Consider the following 27,016-nt stretch of genomic DNA (forward strand, 5'->3'; position numbering starts at 1 on the left):
TGTAGAGTTTAGCCCACCTTTCATCTCCAGCATTATAGACTCAGGCACATCATCTCCCTCCACTTCCTTCCTCAGCTCCAGCCTCTTCTTCCAGTCCTCCTCATTAGGGTCGACCACCACCACTTTCCGAGAGAAAGTCTTGAACAGCAATAGCTTCTGCCATTGGCCAGAGTTGTACACATTACACTGATCAAGAATGAAGTTCCAGGCTTCCCTGATGGTTCAGTGGTTGAGAGTCTGCCTCCTGATGCAGGGGACATGGGTTTATGCCCCGTTCCAGGAGGATCCCACATGCTGCGGAGCGGCTGGGCCCATGAGCCATGGCTGCTGAGCCTGCACGTCCAGAGCCTGTGCTCCACAATGGGAGAGACCACAACAGTGAGAGGCCCACGTACCGCAAAAAAAAAAAAAAAAAGAAAAAGAAAAAGAATGAAGTTCCTCTTTGTCCAGGAAGCAATCTGGACCAGCTTACTAGGGCACTGGGAGGCTTGCTGAAATAAAAGGTCTCGGCTTTTGGGGTCCATCTGTGGCTCCTCGAGCCCCTTCATCCTCATTTGATTGAGCACAGTCTCAGCTCCCAGGACATTGTATCTTTTCTCAGGGTTTTCTTTTGCATATTTCAGTGCCCACTGGGTCTTTCCAGATCCAGGCAGTCCCACCATCAGAATCACCTCACACTCCTCTATGGTCTTGGGAGGGACTGCAGTGCACATGCGCTCCTCCACAGGCACGGCATGGATGAACACAAACTCTTCTGGTGGTGGGAAGAAAGTTTCCTTCTTCTGACCAAAGTATAATTCTACAACACAATTTTTGCAGAGGACATGGGGTAGGAGGGCCCGGTCAGCCACAGATTCCTTGTTGATACAGAATGCCACACCAAGGTCTTCTCCATTCTTGGAAAAGGAAAGTTCTACTTCTTCAGCCTCAAAATTAGCAAAGCAGCCAATGACATCATTCTCCCCCAAAGTCTGGCCAAATTCCTCAAACTGCCCATTCTCTGCCTTGAGTCCTCGTCCATTGAAACCATAAGAGAATCCATCCTCACCAAGCTGTGGATGGGAAAAATCAACAGGCCATCCAACTCGAAGGAGAGAAACCTCTGTGCAGCCTTCTTTCATTGGGAGATTCTGGGTTACCTTGGCCTCAAAGCAGACTTTCCCCTCTGTCACTCCATAAGTACTTCTTGCCCCAGACCAAAGGGTGTAGAATTTCTCTGAGAAAAGTGGCTGCCCTCCATAGCAGTCTTTGCTCACCTGAAAATGGAGATCCGAGGTATACGTGTCCAGACTCACAAGAGTCTGATCCTCTTCCTCATCTTTTGCCTCTTCCTTCAGGGGGTGGTGGAGACTTTGAACCTGTTCCTCTGCGGCCTTGTCACCCGGCGCCTCGGATCCCGGCATCTCGTCTCCGCTCCGATCCTCCGGCTCATCTTCCTCCCCCTTGCTGGTGCCCTGCTCTTCGCCACCTGTCACCCCACCTGACTCGGCTGTGGCCTCCTCCGCTGGCTTCTCGGAAGCATAGGGCTCAGCTGCGGCCTCCACGTCTGCCACCTCCAGGGGCTCCAGCGGTGGCTGTGCAGCCTCTCTTGGCACTTTTTAAAGGCTCTGAAAGCTTTTGTTTATTTGCCAGTGAATTTAGTAGAGAATATATTCCACATATGGATTTATATACTGTATATAAAAATGCTTGGTGAAAAATTAAATACAATGTGAACCTGAAATATCCTATCAAAAATTACATTTCAAGCCAATTTAAGAAACTATTTTTGCACTATTTGCCACTTAGAGTTTTAAAAGCATAACAAAACCTAATCAACTAAAACATTTAAAAAACAAGTGACCGGTTTATTTTAAGAGGGATGATGTTTATCTCACCATAACTTCTGTCAGGATAAGATAATACCTGTTAGATGAAGAAAGAGTTAACATGTCAATTCCTATTGATTAGCTGCAGAAATATTTTGTCACCAAAGTGGGTGTATCATACTTGTAAAGTATATATTTTAATAAATAATTTGTTGAATTTCATCTATAATAGTGGGCCAGGCACTGGGCTAAGTGTTTATGTGTATATGCACAAATACACACCAAACAAAATCTAATTTATTCCCACCTCAGTGCTGTGAAGTTAGAACTTTATGGATGAGGAAACTAGAGCTTCAAGAGATGAGTTCCTTACCAAAAAGTTCTCTTGAGTACTAACTGCAACTTGACCATTGTATTTCTATGAGTTTCTGTTTGTTTTTTTGTTTTGTTTTGTGTTTATTTAAGTATATATATTGAAGTGTATGATTTACAATGTTGTGTTAATTTCAGGTGTACAACAAAGTGATTCAGTTATACATGTATATATCTATTCTTTTCAGATTCTTTTCCCTTACAGATTATTATAAGAAATTGAGTAATCTTATCATTATCTAGTTCCCTGTGCTATATAGGAGGTCCTTGTTGGTTATCCATTTTATATTCCTATGATTTTTGAAAAGATATTTAACAAATTTTGACAATACATCATGATAGTTTAGTTATCATTTTAAAGATTTTTCTGTTCAGTTCATCACCCATCAACATTATCTTCTTTTAAAATATACTCTCCCTGGTCTGGGAAGATCCCACATGCTGTGGAGCAACTAAGCCCGTGTGCCACAACTACTGAGCCTGTGCTCTAGAGCCCGTGAGCCACAACTACTGAGCCTGTGTGCTGCAACTACTGAAGCCCGTGCACCTAGAGGCCATGCTCTACAACAAGAGAAGCCACCACAATGAGAAGCCCACGCACCTCAACAAAGAGTAGCCCCCACTCACCGCAACTAGAGAAAGCCCACACACAACAACGAAGACCCAACACAGCCAAAAATAAATAAATTAAATAAATAAAATTTAAAAATATAAAAAATAAAATAAAATAAAATATACTGTGACATTTGTGAGGACTGTATCCTTAAGACCTTCAGCAAAACTCAAACACCAGTATCATATATCTGTTCCCAGCTACACATAAATGGCAGGTCCATACAATACTGTAAGCCCCCTTTGAGGCTGATGCACCTTGGGAGCTAAGCTCACACAGCTCTGTCTGCACTCTAGCCTCTCAGCAGGTGGGTCCAATTCAGGTTTGTACCTTACTGAGGTCACACACATCTTGAAGGTGAAATAATCCCATTTTGATGTAGCTCTCAAATCTCCAAAGCCAAAAATGTTAAAGCCTAATAACCAAAGATCTTCAACACAATATGTTTTTTAAAGAGCTAATAATTTTCCTATGAAAATATTTCTGACGTTCAAGGAAATTTTTTATCACATTTGTTCTCTGAGAGAGGGAACTTTAGTTCAGGAAGAGTAAAGCTGAGAATGTGAGGTCACTTCCCTCTCCTGTGCATTCCCTGGAGTCCTTCCTACAATGCTGCTCCAGGGAGTTTCCTGTCTCCATTTCTTAAATAAGTTTAATCACTTGTGCTCCATAGCATTCCTCCTCTGGGTCTTTAAACATGCACAATCTCCCAGACGTGGAGAAAAACTTGCCTTGATTTTCCTGGAACAGGATTCTTTACCATCCCCAAGGAGTCGTTATGGGATTACCTGCCAATATTCTCAATGGTAGCTGTTTCAAATAACATTAAACACCATTTCCTGAGTAGCTACTCCTCACCTGGTGTCCTGCCAGGTTGAGATGGTGGGGTGGGGGTGGTGGGCAGCGAAGGCACGGATTCCCATGTTCAGAAAGCTTGAAGTGTGATGGGGAGGCAGACATACAAACAATCACTATAGGTTATTGTAGATGTAAAGCATGAAACGAAGATCCAAAGAGGGAGAAAGAGACAGGACAGAGGTAGAGGTCAGCAGTGGCCACAGAGGGTTTAAAGAAGCAGGAAGTGGTTAACAACATCAAGTGAAGGAGAAAACCCGGGCAGACAGGGTCTGAAAAGCATGCCAGCTTGGCTGCAAATAGAAGGAGGCAGATAAGACAACAGCTGGAGCGAAAGGCACAGTCAAGGGGGAGGGAGGGTCTATTAGTTGCCATGAGTTGAGGGTGATAGATTCAACTGCTTTAATGTGACAGCTGTCTGGATAAATATGATGGTGATGGATGGATGTCTAAATAGCTTCAGATGTAAGTAAATTAAGTTGGAGGGGAAAACATCTCCTCGGGAACCCAGGACAGATTTTAGATTTGTGTAAAGACCAGCCAATGTACTGTTTGTTTAGTAAATTCTGCCTCCCAAGATTTTGAAGCAAAATTTTAAATTCAGCATTTGAAAACCAATTATGTGTGTAAAGGCAGTTTTCAATCACCTGAGTTCAAATCTTAGCTTTACTGTTTACTGGCAGTGTTAAAGTCCTGGATAATTTACTAAAATTATCTGTATTCTAGTTTCCTCATCTGTAAAATGGAAATAATTAACATTACATCATCGTAGCTTTGCTGGAGGAATAAATCAGTTAAATCACATAAGGTGTTTAGAATAGAGACTAGCAATAGCCAGCCCTCGATATATTTAGCTATCATTGTGATTATTATAATTACGAATATCATTATCTGGTCTTATTTTTGTCACAGTTCTTATAAACATAAGTCAGTTTATTTACTTCACTTTACAAATGAAGCAAAATGGCTGCATGTGAGTAAATAATTTGCTTTGAGCTCTACACCTCATCAGAATTAGAATAAAACTCCCAAACCTTTGTTCATACACATCTTAGTGTCTGTGAAATATGAACAGATCTTTACACCAAGGGCACCACAATGGTAAGACAGTCTGAAATTATTTTATACCTAAGAAATGAAGTAATAAAAAATATATACATATTTAGGCTCAAGTTCTTCTTATATCACATCTGCCCTGGGTCACAAGGTCCACAAAAATTAGATGCAATCTAATTGTATTAGAGCAAAAAATACTAACAGTAAAATAAATTAAAAGGAGGAAATGTGGAAACATAGAATTTTATATAGAGTAAAAATATCATTCAAAATAAGGTGAAATAGAGACAGAAACAGAGAATTCATTGTTGTAAGCCCTGTATTAGAAGAAATACTAAAATAAGTTCTAAGGATAAAGAGAAATGATAGATAGAAAATAGGAATCTATGTGAGGGAATGAAGAATTGCAAAAAATGGAAATATGTAGTAAAGATAAAGGTCTTTCCTCCTTATTTAAAATTTAAAAGATAATTAACTTTCTAAAAAATGAAAATTTATTGTGGGATTTATAATATATATAGTAGTAAAATATATGGCAGAATACAGAAATAACAGAACTAATGGAAAGGAAAAATGGAAGAATTCTGCTTTAATTTTTTTATAATATATGTGATGTGGTATAATATTAATTCAATGTAGATTATAATAAGTTAAGGATGCATATGATAATTCCTAGAGCAACCACTAAAATATAAAACAAAACTATAGCTAAAAAGCCAATATAGGAGATGAAATGAAATTCCCCAATGTACTTGATAATTCCAAAAATGTCAGGCAAGGAGGAAAAAAGATTAAAAAAGCAATTAGAAAACAAATAGCAAGATGGCAGATATTAACCCAGCCACAGCAATAACTGCATTAAGTGTAAACTAAATACTTTCATTAAAAGGCAGAGATTATAGACTGGATATAAAAGTAAGACCCAATGATATACTGTTTACAAAAGATATACCTTATTTTTTAAATTTTTAAAATTATTTATTTATTTATTTATTTATTTATTATTATTTTTTGCGGTACACGGCCCTCTCACTGTTGTGGCCTCTGCTGTTGCGGAGCACAGGCTCCAGACGCGCAGGCTCAGCGGCCATGGCTCACCGGCCTAGCTGCTCCGCGGCATGTGGGATCTTCCCGGACCGGGGCACGAACCTGTGTCCTCTGCAACAGCAGGCGGACTCTCAACCACTGCGCCACCAGGGAAGCCCAATTTTTTTATTTTTTACACTTCAAATATAAAGAAAAAGATAGGCTAAAAGTAACAGGATGGAAAAAGATGCACCATGCAGACACATATCATAAGAAAGTTGGAGTAACTATATTAATATCAAAGCAGACTTCAAGCTTAACAAAATATTAGCAGACAAATCCACTAGCATATAAAAAGGATAATATATCATGACTAAGTGTTAGGTTCATTCCAGTAATACAAATATAATTTTAATCTTTTGGCACTGTTTTGATATCTTTTGCCATACAAAAACATTTTTCTATAATCCTGTTTTGGTGAACAGCTCTTCCTAACACCCAGGGTGTCCAAATAATCATCTAAATTTTATAAGTTGTTTTTACTGCCTTTTCCTATACACTTAATTCTTTAATCCACCTGGAATTTACTTTTGTATGTGGTGTGTGATAGCATTCCAACTTTATTTTCCTCCAGATGGATTAAACAGGTGTACCAGCCATTTATTAACTAAGTGAATCTTTTCTCACGGAATTGAAATTTTAGTTTGTCAAACATTAAATTCCTATATATGTTGAAATCTATTCCTGGGATCTTGATTGGCTTCTATTGTTCAATTTGTTTGTTCCTATATCAATACAATGTCTTATATTTTATTGCCTAGTAATGCATATCCTCCTCACTATCCCTCTTTTAATTAATTTTTTGGCTAGTCTTAGAAATTTCTTTCTCTGTATGGACTTTAAGATTATTTTATTCAGTAAAAATTTTTTCTTATGATTCTAATTGTAATTACCTTCCATTCATAGATTAATTGGAGAAAATTTAAATTTGGAGGATATAAAGGACTCCATTCAAGAACATGTTTCCATTTGTTTCATTTTTTAATATTCTACAATAAGATTTTATAACTTCCTTCTTAAAGAATCTGTATGTTTCTTCTTTATTTCTAGGTATCTTTAGTTTTGTTACTATTGTGAATGAATCTTTAGTTTTGTTACTATTGTGAATGAAAGTATAATTCTATTTTGTTTTAAACTGATTATTGCTTTTATAGAGAAAGGATTTATAATTTTTTTAAATTAAGGCTCATATCTGGACTTTTGGAAATGTGGGAAGAGATCACCCAGCCCTGTAAAGGCAAGTCTGAGCTAACAAAATCATCAGTTAGGACTAATCAAGATCAGTCCAAATTTTGTTCTAAATTTCTGTCTCCTAGTGGCTCCCTTACCCAGCTATTCTCTGATTTGGGCACCAATAATGCAGTTTTTTCTGTTCTTGCTTGACTGAATTCTACTTGTCGTCTATTCAGTGCCACTCTTGCCCCTAGGACTAGTCTGAGAGGATGCTCCTTCTTGGGGGCTGGGATCCAGCACAAGACCAGATTCACCCTATTTCACAGGTAATCTGATAGATATCACTCATGCGATCTCCAACTATATGGAATAAGACTTTTATACCAGCAATATAAAACAATTAACCATCTCTACAATGGCCTTAAAAGTTATCTATGTGGTAAAGATTATTTCTAATAGCAGATAAGAAATCATTACACACTCTAAGGATGGCCATTTAAATGTGGTTATATCGGGCTCATAAACCTTATAAATTAACAGACTAAATCTCAATGCAGGTTTAGCCTTCAACAACAATATTAAGTAGGGTAACTTTCCTTTATCTTCCCTTGACTTCGGTGTCTAGTGTACTAATCTTGCAATTTAACCATCTTGTCTTCTCCCTACTTCTACACTCTACAAAGGCCCAATCTCCACCTACTCCCAATACCCTCAACCAGACACAGGGAAATCAGACTTCTGTCTGAACAACAGGCAAACGCAAGTACATCTGACCTACGACAGCACCTGCTTCTGTCTAGACAGTCCTCATTTAGAGAACCAAGTCTTCCTATCTGGTTTAGCTTGGTTTTTTGACCTGGCTCACGACAGAACTCTCTACTTCTGAGTTGACCTCTGCTCCTCCCCTCAATCCTCCCCCCACCCCCACCGATCCACTTATTATCTCCTCTTCTATGACTCCTTCCCGATCCAGAACATATGCTGAACATTTTCTTGCTGGAGATCTAACTCTTGAATTTCATTTAGGATGATAATTCCTTTTAATTCCTTTGTCTCCGGTAGCTTGACCCCTCTCCAACTACCACAACCCTCCCTCCTCTGTCCCCTTGTTCCTTCTTCTCCAGGCTTCTGCCCTATTTGACAGGCAGCATCCAGGGCTCCACCTCTAACTGCTGGAGCAGGTTGTCACTGGGCTTTTGGGACCTTGACCTCGTCTGCGTTTGAGTTTGAAGCTTGACAGTTATCACAGTTGAGCCTCACAGAGGAAGCAGGCTAGGGTCTGTAATTGTATTATCTTCATTTTAAAAAATAAAGGTGGAACGCAGTGGTTGGGAGTCCGCCTGCCAATGCAGGGGACATGGGTTTGAGCCCTGGTCCAGGAAGATACCACATGCCGCGGAGCAACTAAGCCCGTGTGCCACAACTACTGAGCCTGTGCTCTAGAGCCGGCGAGCCACAACTACTGAGCCCACGTGCCACAACTACTGAAGCCCACGCACCTAGAGCCCGTGCTCAGCAACAACAGAAGCCACCGCAGTGAGAGGCTTGCGCACCGCAACGAAGAGTAGCCCCCGCTCGCCACAACTAGAGAAAGCCCGCGTGCAGCAACAAAGACCCAATGCAGCCAAAGATAAATAATTTATTTAAAAAAATAAATAAAGGAACTGAGACTCAGAAAGGCATTATTACTTGTCCAACATCACACAGAAGTGAAATCTAGACTTGAACCTGGGTCTTCTGACTGAAAATTCCTTGCTCCCTGAAACTGTTCCTTTCTGTTTCTGAGCATAGTTAAAAAAAAGAAACAACAACAACAAAAAAACCCCAGCCATTTAAAAACACCTTGAGAGAGTTTGGGATTAGCAGATGTAAACTATTACATGTAACATGGATAAACAACAAGGTCCTATTGTATAGCACAGGGAACTATAGTCAATATGTTGGGATAAACCATAATGGAAAAGAATATAAAAAAGAATGTGTATATCTGAGTCACTTTGCTGTACAGCAGAAGTTAACACAACATTGTAAATCAACTATATTTCAATAAAAAAATTTTTTTAATACCTTGAGGTTTAGAAACACCTTGAGGATGGAGAATGTGTCTTTTTGTCTTTAAATTCATGCAGTCTCCCAAACAGCCAATAAGAGCTCACATAGCACAAGGTCAAGCACAATATATTTTGATAAACAAACACTAATTCTGTGGAAAGTATACACAAACAGCAAAATGAAAGTATCAAACCAATGCATGAATAAAGAAGTACGAACATTGACATCATTTACAGCTGATGGCTTTTCTAGGGAGAGAATTTATAGAAAATATGTATTTGAGATACAGAATAAATTGTGAGTTTATAGAATATCAGAACCAGATCATGGAGATCTCTGTGATCTTCTTATCTAATCCCCCTCAACTAATAGAATAGCCAACATTGAGAAGGCAATATGGAATAAAATAATCTGAGAAGCAAGACCTTTGTTTTTCTGAAACTCATTTTTCAAGGAAGGAATCTTTCTGGTCAGTTTTCTTTTGGGATCAGCATTTCCTACCATTATTAAGCTACATAAATGCACAATATGAGCTATGTTTATCTATTCAAACATCCAGTAAAATTCAATAATTTTTAGATGAATTAATAAGTATTTAGATTGTTTATTTTGACTTTACCTCTTTTGTAATTTCTTTATCCAAAAAATGATTACAAAAGATGCCGTTTTGTTTCTTGACCCTGTGTACATATCATACAGTCAAAAAGTCTTAAATTTTTAAAGCCTAATTCATTTTTAAAATCTCTTACCTTAGACTATCAAAAAGCAACCCTGCCTTTAAAGTGATTTGGATATAATGGAAACAAAAATAATTTTATCTAAAGAGATCAATATAAAAATGATCTTGAAAGTATTTATATTTGTGACCCAAATATTGTCTCCATCATTATAAAACTAAATCTGATCTCAAAAATTACCATATTAGGGCTTCCCTGGTGGTGCAGTGGTTGGGAGTCCACTTGCTGATGCAGGGAACACGGGTTCGTGCCCGGGTCCGGGAGGATCCCACGTGCCGCGGAGTGGCTGGGTCCGTGCCCAATGGCCGCTGAGCCTGTGCGTCCTGTGCTCAGCAACGGGAGAGGCTGCAACAGTGAGAGGCCCGCATAACGCAAAAAAAAAAAAAAAAAAAAATTACCATATCAAGTTGTTTTTCTGTGGGTGACTCCTCTAAGTAGTTTGTAAAGTGAATTATTCTAAGAAAAGCAGTTTTCAGTAATCATAGACAATGGCATGGAACAAGAATAAATAGAAATGAAAATTGTATGTGAATTTAAATAAAACCTTAACTGTATATAACAGGAATAACAGTTTGGAATTATACTAATGTGACTTTCTCTTTTGCATTTCTTTGTATGTTACTTTCTTCCAAGCCTGCTAGAGGCATCCTTTTGCCTTAGGAGATTTGGGCTGGTTGTAGGAAGGCTGCAAAGGGATGGATTGAGTTTCCTCTCAGCCTTGATATTGTGGGTCTTTTTAATTTTGGCCATTCTCATACGTGTGTAATGATATCTCATTGTGGTTTTAATCTGCATTAAATGCATACATATATCCCCTATCTCCTTCCTTTAAAAAAAAAAAAAAGAACAGTTCCCACCCACCTCATATGGTTGCTCTGAGGATTAAGTGAGATAACTCATAGAAAGCACAGCAAAACACATGTAGCTTATAATCAATAATATAATCATGTGAACTAAGAGATTTTATAATGGCGCCTGCAAGGCTGAATAAACCAATTACACACTTGAACACATTTGTCTTAGAATAACACAGGGGATAGATTGGGGGATAATGATGACCAAGAAGTCCAGGGTTTGGTCTTCTAAATGGAGTCTCAAAGGGGGAAGACATTTAAAGGATGAATAGTTAAAGTTCTAGCAGAGAAGTAAAAGCAATGCTTTGGATCAGCTGGAAAAGAGTGGTAATAGAGGCTGAAAGCATGTCCAGGCAAAGATTACAATAGATGACTATTTATGATTAATGCCCAAGTAAGATAAGATAACTGGGCAAATACAGCTGAAATTTTGCACAGTGCTGTGGAAAGAGAGCTCAGCCTAGCTTTAACTAGAGTTTTGGTGCCTGTGAAACAAGAAGATTGGACAACATAATCTCTAGGGTTATGTATGGATCTAGCAGCTTGTGAAATTTCCAAACTGTGCTATGCGATTGGGAGTGGGAAGAGAGAGAGGCTGTGATCCCTGAAAATTCCAGGTGGTTGAAATGAAAAGGAAATCTAGAACTGAACGTTTTCAGAGTATAACTGTATCCTTATAGTGCCCTTTGTAGGTAATGGAAGAAGAAGGGGGCAGTGGGGCACTTTTCCAGAATCTCTGCTCTCAGTGAATATCACATGAAGTATTGGCATTCAAAAATGAGATTGCCAAGGAATGGGAGGGGGAAAAATGCAGGAACAGGATGATGGATAGATGGATGGTTAAATGTCCAAACTCAGGATATTCAACCACTGGATTTAATTTCTCTGAAGATCATTGTGAAATAGTGTAGCTTATTACATTTTATGTATGGTATAAAAAATTCTTGAGCTAATCTGCTACTGCCATGAAATATATTTCAAGGCTTTAGTTTCCCAAATGGTGTTCATAGGGATGAAAACAAATTTAAACATTTTCCCAAAGAAAACAACACTGACATATTCAAATAGTGTTAAAGTTCCTTCTAAAGGCAAGAACATGTTAATTTTGAGTTACTTGAACTATCCCGACCTCTGACTTCTCCTGTACAAGTAGATAATTGACATTTTTGGATACCTATCATGCCAAGCACTGTACTAGGTACTTTTACACATTTTCATCTATACATTTTCCTATTCAATCCTCCCAAGAATCATGTAGTTTTGGCAAAAGATACTTTGTTCATAGAAGTTAAAGTATGTCAAATTCTTACTGTAAGTAAGAGGTAGAGCCCTCTGGGAATTCACAATTTAGTTGAGTAGGCAGGAACCCCAGTAAAAATATCTTAAGGTAAGTGCCATCATAGACATCCATTAGACCAGTGCAGCTCCCAGAAGAAGCTCTGGGAAGGGCTTTAAAGAATGAGTAGAACTTTGACAGGTAAATATTGGGATGAAGGGGAAGAAGTAGAAGAGAAATTCAAAGGAGGAGAAAATTTCACATAGGTACACACGATGATCAGAAAATGCCTGGTGTGGTCATGGAATGGTGAGTTGCTGTAATTGGTGGGGGATAGGGTGGTATGAGATGTCTGCGTATGACTGGCTTAGAGGCAAGATGAGATATGACTGCAGCAGGCAACAGAGAACCACAAAGAATTTTGACCAGAAAAAAATGGCTGGATCAGGACTATGTTTTAAGAAATACTTCCAGCAGGCTTCAACTAATGTATGGTAGTCTGGGTAGAAGGAGGAGAGACTGGAGGCAGGGAGGCTGGTGAAGTCTGCCTTGGTAATGCTGGCAGGACCTGAAGAGGACCTGCCCTAAGGCCCTGCCAAGGAAAAGGGAGAAATGCACTTTCTACTCAAAATGTTCTCTCATAAGCTCCCTCTGCACTGATTCCTTGGAAAACAAGGTAGAATTCCCTAACTTCTTGATTTGAAAGGTTTTTTGTTTGTTTGTAGTTTGTTCTTTGGCAAGTAAAAAGGAGCTCTTTTGGGGTCTCCTTTACCCGGGTTCTGGGTATAAGGAACAGAAGTGGAATGCTAGTGATCTCAACAGAATAATTCTATCAATAGAATTAGATTGGATGGGGAGACTTAATGATGACTCCTAAATTTTAAACCCGAATGACTAGGAAAACCGTGGTTTCCCTGCAGGAAATTAGATAATGATATGGGAAGAAAGACAGTATGCTTATTTTAAATAGATTCAATTGGAAGTTACAATGGGATTTTCATGCAGAAATATCCAGAAGCTATTGAAAGGCCAGAGCTAGTGTTCATTAAAAAAAAACAACAGAGGCTGAAGATAATAGAGTCAGCCATTATCTGCGTGGAGATAAAGCCGTGTGGGGAGATGTCTGTGCTGAGGAATAACATGGTGGCAAAGGGAAAAGATGGCCCAGGGCAGACCTGAGAGGAAATAGAGCTGGAGAAGAGGAGACGTCTAGAGAGAGAGAAAGGACAGAAGGCAAGAAAAGTCTAACATGCAGAGTTGCAGAGGCACAGGGAGGAGAGGTGAAGGTGGTAAATGCAGTAGACTTGTGGAAGGGGAGGAGGGGGGAGGATGAAGATGCAGGCTCTGTGTTGTATGATAAAGGGTCGCTTTCTGCCTTCTCCTCTCGCCCCATTCCAGTCCATCCAGGGCTTTATTCCTCTCTTGCTGCTTGGCCTGGGCACTGATGACATTGATGACTGCTTAGCCACCAGTGTTTGCTTGTAAATCAGTTTCCTCTTTACATCAAGTTCTCCCCAAGAGCAAGAACTGTGTGGGGTCATCTACACAGTGGGTGCAGAATGGGGACTCAGGGAAGAAATCAAGGCAGCCTCCCTGAGAGAACAGTTTCTGGAGAGCGTTGGGAAGGAAAGTTAAATAGTAAGGTGTTATGGACCAGGAAGATGGTAAGAAATAAAGAAAAGTCTGATTATGAGAGTGGGCAGGGAGTTATGAGAAAAAGGAGAGAGAAAACTACACCCAGTGAGAAGCAGAAAGAATAAAATATTTAATTCTAGGGTGGGAGAGATTTGAAGATGTTCCTAAACTGTGGTGAAAGACAGTGGAAAGGACAGGATGGAGATACAAGAAGAAGCTGTGGGTAATAACTGATGGAATGACTTTGAGAAGGGACTGGTGAATGCAGGAGAGGGATGAACTTCCGACCCAGGGCAGGGGGTGAGGGAAGGTGCAGAGAAATGGAGAGATGAGGTACCAGGTCAGAATGGACTAGGAGGAAGGAAACTATAGCTAGCCTAATGGAAAAACAAAAACAAAAAACCTTGAGGTTCTAATACTGCCATTTATCAGTCATGTGACCTGTTGCAAGCACCTTAACATATTTTTTAAATGTTTAGCTAAAATGGGGATACTACCTTCCAACTCCCCAAATCGGGTATATGGTACTGCTTACTTGCAAGTGCTTTCTTGGCTTTTTGTTTGTTTTGTTTTAAATTTATTTGGGGATATTTCCCTTAGAGGGCAGAGAAGCTGGAAGATGGTCTGGATCTTATCAGCAAAGTAGGAAGTGGGTCACCAGAGCATGAAGGAGAGAGTGGTGCCATAGGCCTGAGTGATCAGGAGGTTTCTGAGGGCTGGGCAAAGGATAGGGAGATGAACACAACATGAATAAAAGGATTTGCAAGCATCAGTGAGGCCCCAGGAGAAATGAGAGGGCAAGGATGTCTGATACTGAGGAATCAGGCCTCTTGGCTGAAAAAGTGTTGGGGAAGGCGTGCTCACAATCGTCCTAGCCTAACCGCTCTCACAGGTGAGGGTAATAATAGGCGCCACCTGGGGCTCACGCATCCCAGCAGGCTTTGGGATGGCTTGACTGCACGCTTCCGGGGTCAGGGGTCAGGGTCCGTTAGTTTTTACGAAGCTGCAACGGAGTCTCAACACAAAGATTAGGAAGCCGGGTAAGGAACCTGGTGCACCTTACTTGGGACCTGGGGTGTGTTAGGGCCCCCGCCAGGCAGGCCCAGCCTCGGGCACCTGCCGCGCCTCGGCGTGCCAGTGGTGGTGCAGCTGGCTCCCGCCGCCGCAGGAACTTCAGGAACTTTTTTTTTTTTTTTTGGTAAATTACTGCGTGAGGAGAGGCCCCGCCCTTCCGCGCCCGGCCGCCCGGCCGCCCCTCCGGCGCTCCCGGCGGGTGTTCCTTCCCGGTCGGCGTGGAGGGCCTGGAGACTGCGGCCCATGGGACCTGTGGAGCTGCCCGCCTGGCTGCAGCCCAGGTAGGACGCTCGGCAGAGGAGGGAGAGGAGGGGTACGGGAGGAGGGGCCGCCGGGGGTTGAGGGTGGGGAACGGGGCGGTGGGTGGTGCCGATACTGATGAGCTGGGGGAGCACCGGCCGGCGCCCGAGCTAACTTACGCCCCACACTCCGTGGGGCTCTGGACAGGTATTAGCTAATTAAGTTGTCTCGACAACCCTAGGAGTAACTGTTATTTCCCCCATTTTATAGCTGAGGAAATGGGAAGGACAGGCTGCGTGGCTACCCTTACTTTTGTGCTCTCTCGCCGTCTTTTTCTGTCTTCCCCCTCTTCCGACCTGGAGCCCTTCCCTTGACTTTCTCTACCTGCTGCAGAAACACCAATCACACGTGTAGATTTCAGGGCCCAGTTCCAGAAAAACTGATTCAGTGGTATGAGGGTAGAGCCTGGGATGTGTAAGTTTAACCCACGCACCATGTGATTCTGCTGTAGGTTTGAGGGAGGAATTCCTCTTCCCCACTCATTTAGTAGTACTTGAGTCATCTGTAGGGGTGCCCAAGTAAAATCATCAAGCTACACTGTATCTGCTTCCCAACTTATTTGCCTTATTTCCCAGAGGTCTCACATCTCCAACTAGGAGAAAAATCTTGTCTACCCTGGGCAGGGCCACTCTCACCGCTTTTCCGAACCAGAAGCAACGCTTCAAACGGTGCTTTCTCTAGCTCCCTCAAACGTGTATCTGTCAGTCTTCTCTTAGTCATCTCCCCAGCAACGTATTTTAAAAGCCAGCTTGACTTCCCATATCTGGCCCAAGTGACTAAACTGCTTTCTCTGTGTGTCTGGTGAAGGAAGCTATCTGCTCTTGCAAAATATAATAGGCAGTGGTGAGACACTGTCCCCAATCACATAATGCATTCAGAAGTCAGGTGTGTCCAATGACTGAATTATCCACCACCTGGGAATGCCATCATTGCTACTCCCCTCTTGTAACTATAAACTAGTTATCAAGTTCAAGTTCTGCACTTAGCAGGGACACATATCGACCACATCAGCCCCTCTCCATCCATATTTTCTTTTCAAAAATATTCAAAGCCTACTTTGCAATGCTTACTTTTATTCCTTGGGGAGCATCAAGGTTAGAGGTTTATCAAAGATGAAAGTGGATTTTGAAATAGAACCATATTTGTCTTTAAACACACTCAGGATGGTTACTTTAACAGATAGTGTGTGCTTTCAAAATCTGATGGGGTTTAGAGGGGTAACCAAATAAAAGACTCCGATATGGAATAGTTGTCTCTTGCTTGCTCAGATTGGCCAGTAAGTTAGCGAAAAGATGAGTATAATGCTGAAAAGGTGATTATAAAGGAAGTGTTTAATATGTTTAAATGAAGTATTTTCCTGTATTTATTGTAGGTATAGGAAGAATGCCTATCTTTTCATCTACTACTTAATCCAGTTCTGTGGCCACTCATGGATATTCACAAATATGACAGTCAGATTCTTTTCATTTGGAAAAGGTAAAAGCCCAAAAGAGTTTTGGATTTTTAACTTTTAATCCTCGTTTTCACCTAGTCCTGGTTATAATAATTTTTTAACTTCTATGAACTGCACCTAATAGCCTTCACTTCTCTAAAATGTAGTGACCATATTTTTCAGTAAGCATACTTTGTTCTTACTGCAAAAACCAAAACCTTTTTGGAGGAGCGGGGGAGGTAAGATGAGGGAAAGGTATGTGGCTTCCCCCTGAGTAGGCATTTGCCCTGAAAACATAGACATGACATTGGGGTGGTGCCATTTCACTCTTCCTTTTTGGTTCTGCACCAAACCTTAGCAGATTTGGTGTGTGTTGTAGAAATCTGTAAATTCCAGTAAAACATTTTTTGCAGAGAAATCAGGAATTAACCAATTCTTCTCTTGTTTTTTATTCCCCAGGTTTCAGTAGTTTCAGGAAACTACTAACAAATGAAAGACAATGTTTATATTCCCCAGGCTTCTGTTTGGTCCCTTTAAAGGGCAATGTGTCCATAAGAAAATGATACACTTTGTAGATGACTCATCACCTATATGGGAGTTAGCATTAATGGTTTAAATCATAAGCTTCCTCCACTTTCCTAAAAAGTAAAGATTTTAAATGCATTTCAGTTTTCCAAAAAATGAATCACTGTCATTTAACATTCTGACTGTCAAAATAACATTCTTTTCACGTTCCATCCCCACATGGGTAAGTGTCATCACAGTTTACAACTGTTGCGTGACTTGACAATTTGAGCAACTGCTGGTTTCAGCTAACAACAAACATCTAGGATATATCTGGGAAAAGTCATGCTGTGCTCATCAATTCAGACTTCTGTATCATAAGAAAATTAATCTACTTCTGTGGCACCATAAATGTTGCTTTTTCATTACTGCAAATCTACAGATAAAGTATTGCCTTTGTTAAGAACCTCCAAAGATACAGCCTGAGGCTTGAATTTCAACTATGACTGTTGGGAGTCCTCAAGCAGAGGAAAACACAGGGCTTAGGAAAACTTCCCTTATATTTGTAGGAAAAAACATCACTTCTAGACCTTGGAAGTTAGCTGTGGCTTTGAGGGCATATTATAGGTCATTCACAACATGAGTAACTCTTTCTTATGCTGCCTGGCCTTTCCAGTAGGAAAAATGCCTTAGTCAGCAGTGTACTTAGTTCTTAATTGTTATCCTGCCGTTATAATTATAAAAGCTACGTATTATTAAAGAAACACAACCCATTCATATGGAAGGCAGACTGAAAAGAACTATGTGGGGTTCAGTTCAGTTCCTGAATCAGTGTATAAATTAAGTAGCTCAACAGCACTCAAGCAACTGGACTAGTAACGTCTGCTACTTTCTTCCTTCAAGGAGCCGTGTGACTGATAATTCTCTTATAGCAAGTGCAGGGCCATGGATAAGAGCATTGATTGTGCCTCAGAAATCACCTGTGAAATGGGGATGATAATAATGTCTATCTCATAGAGCTGCTGAGAAGAGACACCCTTTGTGTTTGATAAATTATCATGTGAATGATCACTAGGGAGTGAAGACAACAAAGACTTCCCTAGAAGATTCTTAACATAGCAGGATTTCATTTTAAAATTTAAACCAACACATTTATCCTCTTTAGAGGAACATTTGTTTGCCTCCCATTTCAGCTCTCTCCAAATGCAGTATTTGTTTTGGGCCCTCTGCAATGGGCCCAAGTTCCAGTGTTTAAAACTCAAAGAAATCCAGAAAGCACTGACTATATATGTATGAGCCATAAATGCTAGATACATGTAAGATGTTATTTGATATCATGGCATCATTAATCTCATTTCCATAAAGCTTCTCTGAAATAGTATTTTCTCATCTCCGTCATTTTCTTGTCAATGGACAAGGTGTGGGCACCACAGCTTCTTTAATAAACTCACCTCCAACCTGTTTTCACTGGTGTAGTCTAGAGTCCAGCTGTTTACTTTTATGTTGGGATTGCTTTAGAATCTCATAAATGGGGAATAAATGCTTTAGCTTTGGCCATGGAGCCGCCTTTTTCAAGTTTTAAATCCTTTCTGGAAGAGGAGCAATTAAAATGTGCAATGATACAAAGTGCTTTCTTTGGTTACATAGTCTTTGTAATTTAGTAATCTATTTAGGAAATTTCTCACATGTACTATGAAAAAGGAAGTAAGGAGTCTCAACTGTATTTCAAAGTGCTTTATAGATTTGGGTTGTGATCTATGTTTTACTTACCATGTCTGTATTTTTAATTCACTGGACACAGATTCAATGGTTGACACTTTTTATGCAATTGGACTTGTCATGCGACTTTGCCAATCTATTTCCCTCTTGGAGTTGCTGCACATATATGTTGGCATTGAATCAGACCATCTTCTGCCTAGGTTTCTGCAGGTAGGTTTTAATCGCATTATTTGTATTATAGAATTTGTTGCATACTTAACTTTGTCCTGTTTATAGCCTCTGTTGACTTTATGGCAGTGAAAAAGCCAACCTTTGCTAATTTGCAACCCACATCACTAACAAGGAGAATTCCATGAAAAGCTTACCTCATCCTGTTATAAAGCAGAAACTAACACACCACTGTAAAGCAATTATACTCCAATAAAGATGTTAAAACAGAAAAAAAAAGAATACAATACCTGGTTGCTATTGCTGTTATTTTAGGTATCAGTTGTCTCTAGCCCTAGATGACCATTGTTCCTTTTAAAGGCAGGTTGAAGGAAGATGGGAAAGTCACTGGTAGATATTTAGTATACTAAATCATTGCTGAATTAAGGCAAGAAAAACAAAAAAGTGGTATTTTCCATAAGGAGAGATAAGGGTTAAGTGACTATATGAGCATATGTTTAAAATTTATAGAAAAGGTATGTACATGAGTATAATTTTAACTATTTGCAAAATAAATTGGAAAAATGGATAACAAAATGTGACCAATTTGTATTGTAAAAATATTTGAAATATCAGAATCTGATTGTATTGCCAGCACCTAGCAAAGTGCTTATAACAGAAACATACACCTTAAATTTTGTTGATTGAAGGAGTGGCATAGATCCTTGTATTAAAATTTGCTTAAAATGCCATGAAAGTTTAAAAGATGGAAATCGGAGGGGCTTCCCTGGTGGCACAGTGGTTGAGAGTCCACCTGCCGATGCAGGGGACACGGGTTCGTGCCCCAGTCCAGGAGGATCCCACCTGCCGCGGAGCGGCTGGGCCCGTGAGCCATGGCCGCTGAGCCTGCGCGTCCGGAGCCTATGCTCCGCAACGGGAGAGGCCACAACAGTGAAAGGCCCACGTACTGCAAAAAAAAAAAAAAAAAAAAAAAAAAAAAAGATGGAAATCGGAGTATAAACTTGAGGAGCCTATCAAGAACTCAGCATTGCAAGTTCACGGGAGATTTTAAATTTTGCTTATTCAGTAAAAGTAGAGAAATAGTATTCATTAGGATGAAGACATTTTCAGTGTTGACATATCAAATGTAAAATAAAAATTGGGGCAATAGATGGAAATGCCTTAAATGTATTTCCTTACAAAATAAAAAGGGGTACACATCTGTCCCAGAAGAAGCATATTATTTAGGAAAAGATTTATTGGTATTTATTATTTGTTAACAACTAAGATGCATATAGCATCGTCTAATGCCACTTTTAGAGAACAGAATTAACAACCCAGGTTAAATAAAAGTTGTATTCTGTCATATGGAATTATTTTGCTTGGAGTATGATCATTTATCTGAATCTAAGTCATGTTTTCTTTTGGCATACTTTTTTGGATTTTGTACTTTTTTAGGCTAAATTGGATAATATTAATTTTATGGTAAAACAGCAGTTTCAAAGTTAAGAGCAGTGTTATTTTATTTATTTCCAAAGAAGGAAATGCAAGTGAGAAACAGGACAGTTAAATTTGTAAGAAAGAAGAGCATCTTGAATATGTCTAGAAAATATGCATATATTTTATGCTCTCCAAAAGTATGTAGGCTTATCCAAAAACAGAAAGTATTATACAACTTAGTAATCTGACTTCTTGCAGTTCTAAAAATTCCAGAATATTTAAGTGTGATTTTAATCACTATTAATTGAAACTGTAGTGGCTTATGGAAGTATGATCACTGTAATCAGAATATATTCTGGTTTGGTAATTAAAAAATAATGGCAAGTATATACTGACACTTTTTATTTAAAGGTGAGGTGGCAAAGTCTACTGTTGATGGGGCTCAAATGATTTTTAAGTTTCTGTTGTCAGGAGCAATCAGGGATCATCATAGTAGCAAAGACAGTTACCATTCTCATCCTGGGCTGATTATTGTTAATTTTTGTTGTGATGTTTGGCTTCCTCTTTTTATCTCTTTGAGATTTTACCTGTCCTCTGTTTCTTTTATTCATTTACTATCTTTTCTATGGTTTTCAGAATGGACATAGTATTGTAAAAAGCTTCAAGAACACAGCATCGGGTCCAAAGTTTCATTTTCTGCCCTCTTCTTTTATTAGAATTCTGCAGATAATTAGAAGAATTCCCTCATTATGAGATGACTCTGAGGCCCCTAACTTTAAAATAACCAAACAAAAGTCTAAAGTTGTGTAATTATTCTTGGTTTTCCTGTTTCCCCACTTTTAAGTGAAGAAACTAGTTAAGAATGTGGCTAAGCTACTCATACAGTAATCATAGCTGATTGCGTATAGTATCTGGAAAAATGCATGGTGTCTAGCTGCTTTCAAGTAGGTTGAAAAACATGTTCACTCATTTGTGATGTTATTTTGACATTACCTTTGTGAGATTGCTAAGTCACAATAGAATTCTCTTTTTGGGAACTGGTCTTCCAAAATCTCAAGATAGGTAATTCCCAAAAGCGGTAGGAACTCTTAGCTAGTTGAGCGATTAGAATCACATGTATCAAATGACGGTGGTGTGTGTTTAGGAGGGTATGTTTGTTTTCTGTGTTTTCTTCTGTACATTTTTAAATGTTTTATACACATATTTATTTTGACAGTTAGGGAAGAGCCAATTGATTTTCTAATATTACAATTGGTAAAAGAAAGGGGGGGAACCTATTGACAATAAGACTATAATAAGTTAACACAGAGATGTATAGTTTATGTCTTTTTTTTTTTTTTTTTTTTTTCTTTTTGCGGTATGCGGGCCTCTCACTGTTGCGGCCTCTCCCGTTGCGGAGCACAGGCTCCGGACGCGCAGGCCCAGCGGCCATGGCTCACGGGCCCAGCCGCTCCGCGGCATATGGGATCCTCCCAGACCGGGGCACGAACCCGTATCCCCTGCATCGGCAGGCGGACTCTCAACCATCGCGCCACCAGGGAGGCCCGTTTATGTCTTTTTTAAAGATACAATTTAGAGGAAAAGGGCAAAACGATAACATAAATGGTTGTTTATATACATCCATTTTTGGAAACAATTACATGCCAGTTAAAATTATATCAGGAAATGAAGTAAACTTTTGTATTTTTAATTTATAAAATGGGAAAGTAAAAAAGGTCCAAAAGTAGAATATAACTATAATTAAAAGTGATAAGTGAAAACTCGGCATCTCTCCTCTCTAACGCTTTGCTCCCAAATGAGCTTGCGTATTTTATTAGCTTGATTTTTTAAAAAAAGTTGAATTGGGAAACTATTTTAGTATATTTAATCAAAACAACTTGCTTTTATGGAGCAGAAATACCACCAACCCTGAAATATTGATTTTGAAGGGGTTTCTTCTGACTTCGCTTGTGCAGAAGCCCGAGAAAGAGGTTTTTATTGGTATAGCTTTAGGATGTTTCAACTCAAAGAGAGGGGAAAATATGCACAAAACTGACCTTTGTATTATGGCATTAGGCTGATGTGCCTTTAGGAAACCCTCAGAGTTATCCACTTTACTCCTTTACCTTTTGAGAAATGCAAAGACTTCATACATAACTGAATTAAAACGGCTAAATTCTGCCTCCTTACCTTTGCATCCCAATAAACATCGCTGCACATGTCTTCATTTTACACAATTTTTTAAATCTATAAATCAAAACACTGGGAGTTATTACCCCCAAATTATCGTGCCTACAGAACTTCCATTTGTGAGCCCAAATTGCCAGAACAATATTTATTTTTACCGATATCACACCCTATTTCTGATAAGGACAAGCAAGGGTCTGCTTGTCAAAAATCATTCCAAAGATTTCACAGTCACAGATTCATAAGAACAAATATGAAGGATATACCCAAGGAGAGTGTCTTAAAATAAACCCTTTTAGGAAAACAGCAACGTTTCACCCTAATTTCTTTTAATCCATGACGCAGGTGCTTCTTTGCATTGATAGATTTAATTTTTTTTTCCATAAAGTCATATAGATTTTCTCTCCAGTTTGAGTTGGGAACAGGTTTATATTGTTAGAGATAAAACTGTACTGCGGATAGTGTTGTGCTATGAGATTCCCAAAACTTTGATGCTTCCTGAGAATGAATTATTCACTCTGTACATAATGAATTATTACATACAATTCACTCTGTACGTAAGATTTTCGATTTTTCTGGTATTTTTTGCATTTGATCAGTGGAGTTCTTTGGTGTGATAGTTATAAATCTATATTCACAGTATGATTTTAAAGATGCTGAGATTAACTTTTTTATTCACTGATAGTCTTGATTATATAGAAAAATGTATTTTCCTGTAAATATACTAATCACTACATTATGCTTATTTTTATCTCCAGCATAATTACTTAACACAAAAGTTAAATAACTTATCCACGTTCACATAAATTGTAAATCGTGGAGCAAAAATTTGGATTTGGGCTAGTTTTCCTGAATGCTCAACTATTATGCTACATTTGTTTACAGTGTCTATCTCATAAACTAGGACATAAATACCATGAGGGTTGGGACTTGGTCTTGTTCACGGTGTTATACCCTCCGGGATTCAGAATAGTGCACTCAATAAATATCTCTTGATTGATGAATAAGTAAAAATATATAAATAGTATTTAGATGCTTTTGTCCTCCAAAGAATGTGGTGATTTGAACATTTAAGGGTATGTTTCTGAAGTTCTCAATGAAAGTTTACAGGATTTAAAATAGTTTGGGTTATCCTTTTAGTAATACAGTAGTCTTTGAGTCTAAAACTAATTTATTTTTAAGATTGTAGAAATTCTCTCTATAGTTGAATTGTGATTTTTTACTCCTTCAATAGTTTATAACTACTTTGCTAAATGCCATTTATAAATTAACAGTTTTAGTCATTGCTTAATCTGGAGTTCAGGATTCCCAAATAGAACATAAAAATGCAAAATATTTTTATTTTGTAGTTACCAAATTTTTGAATTAACCACATTACCACTTTGTTTAATTTGGCCTAAGTTACAGTGTTTTTACTGTGCTTTTATTCTGCCTGTTTGAGTTGCACAAAACATTACAAGACCATTCATTAGTAATTGTCATGTTCTCATAGGATTTGTTTAAAATGACAAAGTGCTAAGTTTTCCTAAGTGTAAAGCTCCAAATAACTGGTCAAACTATTATATGTAAAGAAAAGTAATAAATTTTAGAAGTCTCTTCTTCAAAATTATTTTGGTGTTGATTTAGAAAATCAAGTAAGTTCTTGTTTTAAGGTTTAACTTTTCAGGAGAGGCTTTTTTTTTTTTTGAGAATAGACTATAACATAGACATTATGCGAAGGTGTAGCCCATAAAATAACAAAGGCGAAAATGTCTTAGTGTTTCAGAACAAGCAATTTAGAATGACATTGTCTAGACTTTGATTTCATATCTATAGGCAAGTCACTTTCACTTTGTAAAATGCAGTGTCCTTTGTAAAAGGCAGATAATAACAATAGCACTTCTTAGGGTCGTTATGGAGATCAAATGAGATGGTGTGTGTTTGGGACCTGGCACAAAGTAACTAATAAATATTGGCTTTTTACCAATTTAAGAATATCGCCTCCTAAATTCTCCCATTGTATTGCCATTGAACGGTCAAGTTAGAGTTAAATAGCCATCAGATAATTTGTTAATTAGACTGACATCGTATGTGGGGAGGGCCTTCACATACCTTCCTGTATGTATGTGATTGTGTTTTGGGGGGCATGCTGATTGCTGATTTCTCTGCAATCAGGTTACCATCACTAACATGCCACAGTCCCTCACGTGATGGTTTTAAACAGAGTGAGTTTCTTTGTGCAGCTCCAGTCTCTTTCTTTTAGGAGAGTTTTCCCTCCCTACTCATTAGTTGAGGCGCAGCCTGACATCAGGGATTGCCTACAACTCTGGAAACCAGGAGACTTGGGATATATATGTTTCCAGGTCTGCCACTAGTATGGGCAAGTCACTTAACTTCTCTGGTTCCCAGTTTCCTTATATGTAAAAAGGTGGGGTTGGGCAAGTATCTAGCAGGGCCCTTAGAGAGCCATCTTATCAAAAGGTAGCTTATGTTCTCTCTTTCAATAATCGGCCATGTAATTAGAAATATGTGTGTATGCATTCATGTGTGTATCTCCTGAGATTTTTGTCAAAAATTAGATAATTTTCCTAATTAGCAGGCACTGATCAAATGTAGGATTAGGCAGTGCCTAAATACTTGTTTACTGCTAAGATCTTGTATTCGAAGGCTGCCGGGTGTCATAGCAGCAAGCTTGGATCATTCGGTATTATCATTGCAGTTAAGTCTAATTCGTTATATAAATATGGTTAAATCAAGAAACTAGGGCATTGTAAAGAAAGACTGACGAAAGAAAAACAGCCATGTAGGTAGCTTCCATTGATGGACTAAGGTTTGAATCATATCTAATTTTCTTAGCCAAGCAAGGGCCCTCTTGACTCACCAATGTGGTTATAAACACGCTGATACAGCTTCTACATGTGGATTTCTGATCATGTGGCCCAATGTTGGCAAATCCTGGATTTCTCTGCACTAGGTGATTTTCTAGGACTAACAACCTATGATTCTAAGTCATAGATTATCCCAGTCTTTAGTCCTTGATCAGCTTTAAAAATAGACAGCTATTGAAAAATACAAAGCAGCCCGAATCTTTCCTTTATCACTAAATATGCTCCCTCAATCTCAGGGATATTTTCCTTCGACCATTGTGAGGAAAGTAAAATGTTCTATTAAAAACAAACAAGGGCTTCCCTGGTGGCGCAGTGGTTGAGAGTCCGCCTGCTGATGCAGGGGACACGGGTTCATGCCCTGGTCCGGGAGGATCCCACATACCGTGGAGCGGCTGGGCCTGTGAGCCATGGCCGCTGGGCCTGCGCGTCCAGAGCCTGTGCTCCACAATGGGAGGGGCCACAACAGTGAGAGGCCCGTGTACTGCAAAAACAAACAAACAAACAAAAAATGCAGAGTGTACAAAGTATATTAATATGGCATAAGAAGTTACATTATATTTAGATTGGAAAGAGGAATGTATATTTTGAGGTCAGTAACTGGAGTTGAGCCATAAATGTGTGCATTCTTAATGATTTATAGATGCTTATTGACTTGGAAAAATATGAATTTGTTGAATTCTTTTCATTTTCCGCTAGCTTATGTGGGTTAGGATTATATCGCTTCCCCTTTCTCCCTTTCTCCCACCTCCCACCCACCCCCACCAAAAAACCTAAAAACAAAGCAAAACCCCCCAAACCCCCCCAAACTATGGGGGCTTCCTTGTTGGATGAAATGGAAATTTCTCAGCCTGTCATTCAAAACTCTTCACATCCCAGCCCCCAACACATTTTCAATTTTATCTCCTAGGATTCCCTTCTGTGCACCTCCTCTCTAGCCCCCAGGGCTTCTCCTTACTCCCCAGCACACTGTGTGTTTTCACACCTCTGCCTCTTTGCTCAGGCTGCTCCCTTGGCCTAGGATGCCCATTCTCCTAACCAGTCTACCTGACCAACCCCTGTCCATTCCTCAAGATCCAACTAAAATGTTGCCTGCCTCCATAAATCTGTCTGCATCTTTTTCTCAGACAGGTATCTCCCTCCCCTGTTCTCCAATATATAGCCCTTTAAATGACAGCATTATTCACACTGTGTTATAGTTACTGCCCCACATTCTCCTACCATTGCTACCCTGTGTAGCAAGGACCATGCTTTCATTATATATGTAGTCTTAGCATCTGATACATAGTGGACACTCAATAAAAGCTTGTCAAAGTGAGTAAAAACCATGTGTGCATGTATCACAAGAAGGGACATGCCCTGATTCAGATGAAATATGTTATCTTTTTATTCATTACATATAATTTGGAGAATGCAGACAAACAAAAAGGAGGAAATGAAATTCATCTGTAACCCTGCTCCCTCAGAGATCATGTCAACTGTGTAGTATGTATATTTATAGTTAAAGCATACTTTTAAGAGGAACTCTGGTTTTTAAAATTAGAAAATTACCTACCTGCTTAACAGATGATCCTAATTCTTGACTTTGCTATTTCTTTGTTAGCTCACTGAGAGAATAATCATCCTCTTTGTGGTGATCACCAGTCAAGAGGAAGTCCAAGAGAAATACGTGGTGTGTGTTTTATTCACCTTTTGGAATCTATTGGATATGGTTAGGTAAGGAGGCAAAATAATCTCTTAAAACAAAGCCAATTGCTTTCTACAGTGAAGCCAGTAATAGCTGCTTACATTTGGTTACTCTGAATGAGAGAGAAATACATAACCCCTTTTCATATTATTTTATCTTGGTATGG

At 39.2% G+C, this 27,016-nt stretch overlaps 2 protein-coding genes across 2 annotated transcripts in view; one reads left to right on the forward strand and one right to left on the reverse strand.

Annotated features, from left to right (window-relative positions):
* On the reverse strand, nucleotides 1-14,836 carry LOC308619289 (heterogeneous nuclear ribonucleoprotein U-like protein 2; the record flags this gene model as incomplete). Its single annotated transcript, XM_081237910.1, is given in 4 exon segments — nucleotides 1-1,331; nucleotides 1,333-1,361; nucleotides 1,364-1,594; nucleotides 14,581-14,836. Coding segments are annotated over 4 exon segments (1,776 nt in total). The 3' UTR covers nucleotides 1-71.
* HACD4 (3-hydroxyacyl-CoA dehydratase 4) overlaps nucleotides 14,508-27,016 on the forward strand; it is a 20,673-nt gene continuing 8,164 nt past the window's right edge. Inside the window, exons 1-4 of the mRNA XM_081238314.1 lie at nucleotides 14,508-14,872; nucleotides 16,264-16,367; nucleotides 18,629-18,756; nucleotides 26,767-26,879. Of these exons, the coding sequence (XP_081094440.1) occupies nucleotides 14,835-14,872; nucleotides 16,264-16,367; nucleotides 18,629-18,756; nucleotides 26,767-26,879 (383 nt within the window). The 5' untranslated portion in view covers nucleotides 14,508-14,834. The remainder of the gene's footprint in view (nucleotides 14,873-16,263; nucleotides 16,368-18,628; nucleotides 18,757-26,766; nucleotides 26,880-27,016) is intronic.

Source organism: Mesoplodon bidens (genome assembly GCF_964165515.1).
Source record: "Mesoplodon bidens genome assembly, chromosome: 6".
Taxonomy (NCBI): domain Eukaryota; kingdom Metazoa; phylum Chordata; class Mammalia; order Artiodactyla; family Ziphiidae; genus Mesoplodon; species Mesoplodon bidens.